This window comes from Triplophysa rosa, linkage group LG5 (genome assembly GCF_024868665.1).
Source record: "Triplophysa rosa linkage group LG5, Trosa_1v2, whole genome shotgun sequence".
Classification (NCBI taxonomy): Eukaryota; Metazoa; Chordata; class Actinopteri; order Cypriniformes; family Nemacheilidae; genus Triplophysa; species Triplophysa rosa.
This window is the reverse complement of record NC_079894.1, coordinates 21434890-21445257: the sequence shown is the minus strand read 5'-3', so window position 1 is coordinate 21445257 and position 10368 is coordinate 21434890. Positions and strand designations below refer to the sequence as shown.

The window sequence follows — 10368 nt, the reverse complement described above, 5'->3', positions numbered from 1 at the left end:
TTAAAGGTTGGTAATATGGTTCTTTCCTAACTGAAAAGCGCTGACATACCGTCAACAACGCATGGTTCTCTCGTAACAAAGCGTGACGTACAGATGAACTTGAGCTTCCAAATATACTCTAATTGTACTATACTGATATTGTACTAGTTTAAGATGGATATGAAAAACAAAAAAAGTATACATATTATGTTATGACACCGTTTTGTCACTTTACCATACACTTAACTTTTCTTTTAAACTCCCGCAACAAAACATGCCATTTGACACAGCGTAAACTGCGCCATCTTGTGGTTATGCCACAAAACCACGACTATCACTAGCACTGAAATCTAAAACGTCGACTAAAACAATCGTTTCACAACTAAAATAAAACTAGATGACAAAAAACAAGTTTGTTTTATGACAGAAAGTAAGGAAAACAACCTCATGAAAGGATGCATTAATACATTTCTCTGGTAAGTATTGTTTTGTTCCGTTATAAACATTTTCCACAAATATTTCTGAGACGTGGAGTACTAACGAAGAATATTTTTAGCCATCACTGGCATCTAAAACAAAAGAAGGAAAGTCAGTGTACATCATTACAGTGGTAACGTGCAGACTACATGTAAAAGAATCAATCAACTTGGCTTTAAGTAATTTCCGCTTTTTTACATTTCTTCAACGCATCAAAATAAGCTATTTCAACATTTTGAAGTTATAGTAACTTAATTTCAAGTTATATCAACTTACCACTGGCCAAAATTTAAAGCAGAATATATTTTTTACAGTCTAGTTTTTGTCATTTGTACAACCTCCAGAAAGTGCTGCATGACATGTACATAAATTTCAGTTTCATTGTATACATGACAAAACGCCATCGCCATGGTATTGATGTTTGATACCATTACTGTACAGTAGTACTCCACAGTACCTTTTTTGTAAGGAAGGAGGGGACGAAAGCTGAAATAAGCATCTTTAAAAATGAAAATTGGACCAATCTTTTACTGATAATTATCTTTATTCAGTTTTACAAAAATACAAAGTGTCTGATACACATTAAAAATCATGATTATCAATTCAATTTTTGGATACATTCGTTCTGACAATAATAGTGTGAATGCTTTAAATTTCACCCTTACTTTAAATTCACCTGTGTCATAAACCTTTTAGTCTCATTAGTTTTGCTTTCCTTCTGTAAACAAAACTCCAGTCGAGCTAGCTAACACAATGTTTTGACTTAAGAAACTGTTGGGGAAAAAGCACAGCAATCCTTTCAAGTCTGTTTTCCAGCCTCAGCTCAGCATCTGAACAAATCACTTGTTCGCCAAAAACGGTGTGATCTTTATACCACAGGTGTGATGGTTCTTTCCCTCTTCAGTCTAAAAAATTGAAGCAGCACTTCGCGCAGTTGTCTATAGCGGAGACCGTACAGGTAAGGTGCCAAGCCTTTGGGCAGGATTAGTAAAACGTTACACACCACCATGGACACCCACAGGTTGGCTGTGAGGTCTAAAGTCTCACTCTGATGGCTGTATAGCATCAGTTCGATCACTAAAACCAAAATGGGACAAAACGAAAGGAACAGATGGAGGTAATGGATGAGGAACGTCCCTCTAGCGCGGGAAGATGCAGAACTCCGGGTGCAACAGTACAGGATGAGGTAACCAGAAAACACAAGCAGGAGTATGACGAGGATACCAACGACCGTCAGCAACATGGAGACGTGCAGCGGGCGTAAGTGACTCACGGTCAAAACCATCAGTAAAGGCAGGGAGCATATGTGGACGGCGCAAGGGCCTGTACTATGGTACCAGAAGAAAATGCCAACAGATGCTGCGGGGAAGAAGACAGAGACCGCCCAGATGGCGGCTATCACTACGTAGGTCCGGGACACAGGCCACCACGCCAGGTAGCGAAGAGGAGCCAAGACCGCAAAGCAGGTATCCAACACCATTGCCGTAACACTCAGCACTCCTGAGCTGTACAGGACACCTGACAGGAAGAGGACCACGGCGCAGGGCCACTCCGTCATCAGCACACCAGCGGAGTTGATGCATGCACTAACAATGTTAATGCAAACAAAGAGCAGGTCGCTGAGGAGAACATTAGCCAGGAGGAGGTAACGCGTCTGTTGCCGCAGGTTAACCCGAAACAGTATACGTATTAGAAGAACCGGCGTGGTCAGCAGCATGGCCAAGAGGGCCAAAATGGGGCACACCTTGATTACCTTCGTGTGGTAGGTAGGTAGAAATGCATGCCACTCGTGTGCAAAAATCTCCACGGGGCTTTCGGAGGAGTTCAATGATTTGAGGGAATGTCTGTGATGCTCTGCTCGACCCGACCTGTTGTACCAATCGCCAAACGAACAGAGCAGAGATAAGAAAAGGTCTTCCGCAACTAGGAACAAACGCTCTGACTTTCCCTCCATCAGAGTTTCCATTTCTCAGCATGTGTTTGCGGGTCCAGTCCTGCACAGAAAAACACTGACGGGTTAATGTGCGTCTCCTTCCTGTGATAAGTGATTCAGTGGACAGGAGAACGGTGCAGATGTTGATTTGTGGCGGACACGCTTGTTGATCGTCTCCAAGGAGACAACATGAAATGGGTAAATATAACATCACAGCTAAATGGATCAGAATGACACTCAAGGCATAAATATTGATATATCTTCCTAGTATCACAATCATTACGTAACATTTACACTGTTATTTTTGGACTGATTGATTGTTTAACTTAGAGGCCTAAGTACCACACGGGTTAAAGATTGATCTTTTATGGGAAACTGGAAAAGACACAATCAGTTCTGAAATGCACATTTATCTTAGCATTGAACTAAACAGCAGTATGAAACGTGACTCGCGAAAAATTATTTGAATCACAATTGTGGCATAAAGTTGGAAAGAAATGGCTGAATTGGCTATTAAAAATGCAATCTGTAAATTTGCCTCACTATCGCCATCTGTGCTTGAAACAGAAACTTTACACAACACAGAAAATTGACATTAACTGCAAAATCATACCCGACTGCTAAAATCTTTATTACGTACAAACATATTTGTACCAATAACTGATTTTTGTTTTTATCCAAAATAATTTTATGAAGAATTGCAGCTTTGCAAAACAATAACCAGGGCAAATGTTAAAAAAGTCCAGTGTAAGAAATTTAACGGCATCTAGTGGTGAGGTTGCGAATTGCAACCAGCGGCTCACTCCAGCCCTCCCTTTCGAAGCACTACGGTGGCTGACACAGGACTAAGATGTCGTCACACTTTCGCTTCTTTTCCGAAGGGGATAATGTGTTACGAAACAAGCTCTGTAGAGCAGTTTGTCCGTTTAGGGCTACTGTAGAAACAACATGGCGATTTCCATGCAAGGGGACCCGCGGTGCATGTAGATAGAAATAGCTCATTCTAAGATAATTAAAACATAACGCTTCATTAAGTAAGGTGTTTATACACCTCTGAAGACATAGTTATGTATATTATATTGCATTTCTATTCATAGATATTCCAAAAAATTACACATTGGACCTTTAAATATATATTTTTCCTCATATTTCAGTCACTTTCTAGGTAGAGAAGCAGCAAGCCTCAGTCAAAACACATTTCAGCATTCTCTCTCTAGCAGGCATTTTCCAGGGTTGCTTTGCAAGTCCCGCTTGGCGTCTAGGCCACGGTGATTTGACTGAGATGTCTCTTCTTCCACAACACCTGCTGAAGAGTCTCGTAAATCTCCCGATACCGTAGGATGTACAGGTAAGGCGTGCAGAAGCGGGGCAGCAACATCAGCACGCTCATGTTCACCAGGTTAATCCACACTGCGGCCTCGCTCACGGTATTATGTCCCTGTAAAAGAGCCAGCTCAACCGCAAAGACCAGCGCCGGAGTGAAATACATCATGAGCAACAGAGCGTGAGCCAACAGCGTCATACGTGCCCTGGAGTAGGGACTCCGCCATATCCCAGAAGTCTTAGTGATGACGTAGAGACGGATGTAACAGTATACAATGAGCGCTGTGCACAGGCTGACGGCAATGATGAAGTACAGATAAATGCTGCCTGTCACCTTCCGACTCTGCACCGAAGAGTGCAGAGCAATCAACACCAAACACACTGGACGTGACTGTTGTTGTTCGCTGTTAAACACCTCAAACATCACTAGCAAAGAGACGGGGCACACTGCCGACAGCACCCACAAGGCCCCGATTATCTTTCTGGCTCTGCATGGGGGTAGAATCTCGTTGTAACGCAGCGGCCAGCGCACCGCCACATACGTGTCGACGACCATCAGCGTGACTGTGAGCACGGAACAGCTGTACGTCGTCACGGTGCTTAACAGCATGAACTCGCACAGAATGTGGGGCATGTCCTTGCCCACCGTGTTGCAGGAGACGACTGTGAGGTTGATGGTGAGGAAGAGCACGTCGGCTATGAGCATGTTTGCGAGGAGCAGGTAGCGGGTCTCCTGACGCAGCGAAGGGAAACACAGGATGCAGAGGAACAACATGGGGTTGACCAGCAAAGTGACTGAAGTTAGCAGAACAGTGGGGATGAGGAATAGATCCATGTGCCTGCTGTTCATTATGGCGGACCATTCCTTCGAGATGTTGACAATGAGAGGTTGACTCATATTTAGGGAGAGGAAGAACGATGCGATGATGCTGGAACAAAGTTGCACCCCAAGGGCTTGTTTACCTACATAAACCAATACAATAAATATTACATTAGAGTATAGTTCACCCAAAAAATACAAATTCTTTGATCATTTAATGCATCTCAAGTCATTCCAAACCTGGATGACTAACTTTCTTCTGCAGAACACAAAAGGAGATATTTCTTCAATTTCCAATTCTTCCACTGTATGGACACAAAACCACTGAGACATTTCTTAAAATGTCTTCTTTTGTGTTCCACAGACGAAAGAAAAGTCATACAGGTTTTAAACGACAAAAGGGTGAGTAAATGATGGAATTTTCGATTTTGGGTGAACTATCACTTTAACGTGGTATGTAAGAGAGCATAGGATAACAAGCAAGAAAAAGGGCAACCTTTCTGTCAAGAGTTAAAAAGACAGCTCATCCAATATAATTATAATAGCTTAAGTTTTTCTTGTTTACTTTGGAGATACTACCTAATTCAGAAAGGAATTACTGATAAATACATTGATCTAAAAAAAACAGCGTGACTAAAGCCAAGTGACTTGTGTTGTCCCCCTGAAAGAGCAAGAACTAAATAGATACATATCGACTAACAATCGATTAAAAGGGAGTTAAAATGACTCTCTTACCTGTCCCACACATCCATATATGCTGTACCGTATGCTTTCATCCAGGCCTCCATCAGACTAATGTCCTCCCAAATCAATACCTCCCGACTCTACCCCTGTTATCAGACATCAGGCGTTCCACTGATGCGCACAGATCCGTAAATGATCACAGGGCACTAACGCTCTTCATGTGCTCCATGGTTACTCGGCATTTGGTGTAAATTGTGCTGAGCCTCCCCATGTCAGGCCGCTCAAATAAACTAACACTAACACCATTATTACCTCCATGTAGCTCCCCACTACAATGCACCTCATATCCGGGTTAAAAGCTTATAAAGCTATAAATGAGATGGAGCGTTAAACAAACAAACAATATACAATGTTGGCATGACCACCGGTCCTTAGGCAAATGTTGTGGACAACAAGGTACGTATTTCCAAAAAGTATGCTGGTGGTTTGAATATGCTACATTTGCATGAGATATCTTAATATCAATAAGAAAACAACAAATCAATAGTGGTATTATGCTACATGAAATAGTTCCTTTATTCATTTTAAGATGTTATATAACAACGTGTAGAATGTCTTTTTATTTTTTGTCCCTCTTGTAGCCAGTCTTCCAGTGTTTTTCATCATAATCATCATCATCATCATCATCATCATCACCTAACTCCTGTTCCTCATTGCTGAACTCTTCTTCCTGCTCTCTTTCGATCAGTTTACAGAACACATGGAACTCCTCTGCGGTTGCCATGGCGACCTGCGTCAGGTAGGTTTCCTCGGAGACGCAGAGGAAGTCTTTGAGCAATGGAATAAGTATGAGCGTTTGGCCCTTCTTGTCTGGCGTCTGGTACAGTCCTCTACGCTCGAGGAAACAGTGACGACAACGCAGCTCGGACAGCGTCAAACGAAACATCTTGGCTTTTACCATCTCTGCCTGCCGCACACCCATGCGGAAATATGCATACTGCGGGGGGAAAATGCGTGCGTCAGTTTTTAAACTATTACAGAATGCAAACACTCTTTAACTGTATTATTCACAATGACTAAATGTGCAACAGAAAAGGTCAAAAATCAAAGATCAACAACCCAAATGTTATAATTCTATAATACCATATATACTGTCAAGTTTTAGTTCATTTACTTTTTCCAGATAATAATTTTAGTGCCTCTGCTTAATCTTATTTCAGTTTACTGCTGAGGCAACATTTCAAATTTTTTCATTTTTTCAAATAATATTTAGGCCGATATTTTATTTGATTTTAAATAACAGAAACATTTCATCGTTTTTAGCAAACTATAATAACCTTGCTCTGAACTTCGTAATATAGTGAGTTACTACTATGATAATAATTTTTTGGAGTTTAACTTATAGCTATATTGCAAAGACATATTCCTCCATTTAACACCCATTTCAGGTCTTCAAGTTCTCTATTAATGATTTAAATTATCTGTACCTCATTAGATCCAATTACCTTTGGATAAAAGCATCTGCTAAATGACAAAAAAATGACTAAATGAAACGTCTAAAAGGCAGACTGTTGGGGATCCCTCTAGGAACAGTGTTGGGAACCACTGCTAAAAAAGAACAGTTCACCCATAAAATAAAGCTTAAACATCAAATTTAGTCATTGTTTACTCGTCAGTTCATGTGCTCAAGTCAAGACCCTGACATTGTAAAAAAGTTCACATGACACTTTTCAGTAAATCTTATGGGAGCTATACACTAACTTTGTGTGACAAACATGCCAAAATGTGTTTCTTGCATTCCAGGGAAGAAAATTGTTTGGAACTATATGCTCAGTAAAGAATGGCCGAATTTTATTTTATTTAAGGGGGTCATATGGCGCGAATACGTGTTTTTCTGTCTTTGGTGTGTTATAAGTTTCCCATGCATGTATTAGACCCGTAAAATTGCAAAAATTAAAGTGTCAGAAACAAAAGATGCATTCTATCTAAAAGCGAATGCTCACCCAGACCTGCCTGAAACGCCTCGTGTAACCACACCCCCACAAATCTACGTCAGTTCGTGGTATGATTTGTATACGCAAGTAAGGTGCGTACCTGTCAGTACAATTGAAGAGGAACCTGATGTTCCAAATATGGTAAGAGGCGTTACATTTCCCTCACACGCTTGCAGTATTCCTATCACTACACACTGGTTAACTGGCCAATCATAGCACACCTCGCTTTTCAGAGCGATGAACTTTGTTAAAAATCTGCGTGTTTCAGAGAGGCGGGGCAAAGAGGAGATACAAACATGCACGGTATGTGGAAAATACAGCGTTTTTGAATCTTAAATCCTGTGTACACATTGCATTACATCTAAAACAAACGATAATATTCATTTTAGCCGTGTCATATCACCCCTTTAAAGGTTGGAGACCATAATGCCAACATTAAAGGTAAAAAAGGCAACAGAGCATCACTAAAGGTTGACATTGATGTGGCATCAAGGAGTTCCCATGTTCTGCAGGCTACACCTGTAACATGTCTTGCCATACCTGAAATTTGTACTCTAACCGGGCCAAATCCTCCTCTAAAACCTCAGGTGAGTCTCTGAGGATGTCTGTGACCTGCTGGACGGTAAAGTGGCATTTCTCTTTGAGCAATCGAGATACCATGTTGACCCTTTTGATCGGCAGGACCATGACCTTGGGGTAGTGGCTGATCACTCTCTGCAAACTGCCTGTGAACAGGTCAGAAAACTTTCAGTTTGTCTTCCATAGAGATGGAGAGCAAAACTTGTCAAATCAATAAACATAAATCAACATGACACATTACCTTCTACCAATCCCAATTTCCTGAGGTTATCGATGCGCTGCTGTATCTCTGCACCTTTAAGCGAATACATCTCTGGACATTTCTGCATTATTTTGAGGATGCTGGCCGGATTTAGGCCTAAGACTAACAGTACTGTCAGGATCGATGGAATATGTTTCCCACGGCTCTTCAACGCGCCTTCATGCATCTCGTCAGCTTGAGTTTCTGAAAAGCCCATTTCGAGCAGAGAGCGTACATTTAGCTGTGCTCCCGGCCGTTGTGGGACCTGACGGGTGTGAGATGATTGATGGTGCTCCTGTCGTGTAGAGCAGAAGGACATATGACCTCTGCTCGCATCCATAGGACAAACACTCCATCTCCAAATCCATCTTACTATCTGAGAGCCAGAGGAGAAAACTAATTCAATTAAGTGTGTAGCAGAATGCATCATAGAAAATGCCATGTGCAATTATTGTTCCGTTGAATTCGAGATGTTGATGTATATTCACATACCTGATGTAAAACTAACTACAGTTTATTAAAACAAACTGTGTGATTATGATTAATGTACCACAATTTTAATACGAATTGTTAATTTGTGGTTATCATAGCTTAACTATGGTAACAATGTCTTTTGGTTTTATTTGTAATAAAACCAAGTTCAGTTTTAGTAAGGCATTAAGTGTTTCTGCACAAGTTTTCCGCAATTTGTTTTTTTTTTACAGAAAAAAGCCGCTGAGGCCCAGTTGCATAAACTTAGCCGCTAAATTAAAACAGCTATTCTCACAGACTAGGAATTAGTTAGGAATTATAAATATTACTTTACATATTTCAGTTAGCCCAATCTACCTTTTAATGTAATTGATTTAAAGAAGTTATGACCAGTCTTGATGAAAAAATTAGATGACTAACATCTAAGACTTTTACAGTTTATGCACCCGGCCCCAGGTTTATACACTGAAAAAATGATTATGTGCCTTAGTAGATTTTATGAAAAGAAATTATTAAAATATACTAAATATAATTATGTTACTGTTTTTAGCAAAAAGTTAAAATAACGTAAAAATCTTGGGAATAAAATCTACTTATTTTGGTTAAGATTTTAATTATTTAGTTTGAGTCATTTTAATTGAACAAATTATTAAGTAAATCCAACTCAATTGTATTATATTAAACCCATTTAAATTGGTAAAATTAAGTTTACTTATTTATTATGTGTTGAGACTACATAAATATTTTTTAATAAGATATAACTACCTTAGCAGTTGATCTGTAGTTCCCAGCATGCTTTGTATCTGACTGCATTAGGAGGTTCATTTTCAAGATAAACTCATTTTAAGTGTTTTTCAGTAAGAAGAAAGACTTGGGTTCGTGTTTTTTGTTGATTTATCTTTGAGATTTAGGAGAGTTTCGGTATAATTTTTAAGTTTGGGTTTTTTAAGTTGTTACCATTGTTAAACGATGCTTGTGCCTAGGCTGAGGGGGGTCTAATTGTTTTATGTTTACTTTAAGCAACATTTACTTGATATATTAGCAAAAACTAAATGTATTTAATAAGTAGAAGTTACATTAATCTGGTTAGTAAATTGTACTTGAATTATAGCAGCAAACTTAACTTAAAAAAATGTTTGCGAATTGTTACGAGGATATTAGGTAAATTCTTCAAGTTATTTTTTTTCAGTATATGAGTATGTTGCTCAGAACGGTACTTAAATAGCATGCAAATGATTTGTTTGTATAATGACCTGCTGCAACTAACGTTACGCATATGTAAATATTATTTCGGATTCAGGCTTTTGCCGCATTTATGATCTTTGTTTTCATTTGATCATCATTTCATTTCTCCTCCAGCTTCAATACCACGCTGAGGTGAGACCCTTGAGCAAGTCACCGATCCCCCGACTGCCCCCCGGGCGCTGCAGCAATGGCTGCTCACTGCTCTGGGTGTGTGTTACTCACTGCTGTGCTGTGTGCACTTGGATGGGTTAAATGCAGAGCACAATAGCCGAGTATGGAACACCATACTTGGCCTCACATCACCTTCACCTTGCATTTATTTTACCGTGTATTGTTTCGCACGATTGAAGTTAGCCTGTCTGAACGTCTAACTTATTTAGCTTTATACAAATAAACCATTCAATGTTTTCTAATACAGTGTACAGCAATGTGTAAACCAGTGCACCAACATTCAATACTGGGTGTAATATCTAAACCGTTAGGGGTAAAATTTTCATTTTGTCCTCACCTGACGTCGGCAAGCGTGAGTAACCATCTGTCCTGCGTCAAAATACGCTCCGAGTGAAACAAGAAGCTCGCGCGCAAAGGTTCCACAAGAACAAATAAGCCACCGGAGAAATAA

The 10368-nt window shown here is 40.0% G+C and overlaps 3 protein-coding genes across 3 annotated transcripts; all 3 read right to left on the bottom strand.

The window, feature by feature from the left end:
* Positions 1-1012: 1012 nt before the first annotated feature.
* Positions 1013-2442, bottom strand: LOC130555048 (probable G-protein coupled receptor 148). Its single transcript, XM_057335075.1, has one exon. It carries the CDS (start codon positions 2420-2422, stop codon positions 1325-1327), a length of 1098 nt encoding a protein of 365 aa, XP_057191058.1. The 5' UTR covers positions 2423-2442; the 3' UTR covers positions 1013-1324.
* Positions 2443-3630: 1188 nt separating this feature from the next.
* On the bottom strand, positions 3631-5375 carry LOC130555051 (probable G-protein coupled receptor 148). Its single transcript, XM_057335080.1, has 2 exons — positions 5268-5375; positions 3631-4675 (listed from the first exon to the last, which is right to left on the bottom strand). Exons 1-2 carry the CDS (start codon positions 5278-5280, stop codon positions 3648-3650), a joined length of 1041 nt encoding a protein of 346 aa, XP_057191063.1. The 5' UTR covers positions 5281-5375; the 3' UTR covers positions 3631-3647.
* A 344-nt stretch (positions 5376-5719) lies between these two features.
* On the bottom strand, positions 5720-10342 carry mterf4 (mitochondrial transcription termination factor 4). The gene is made up of 4 exons (XM_057335083.1): positions 10255-10342; positions 8031-8406; positions 7751-7935; positions 5720-6213 (listed from the first exon to the last, which is right to left on the bottom strand). The coding sequence occupies exons 1-4, from the start codon at positions 10279-10281 to the stop codon at positions 5836-5838; spliced, it is 966 nt and encodes a 321-aa protein (XP_057191066.1). The 5' UTR covers positions 10282-10342; the 3' UTR covers positions 5720-5835.
* Between the last annotated feature and the right edge of the window lie 26 nt (positions 10343-10368).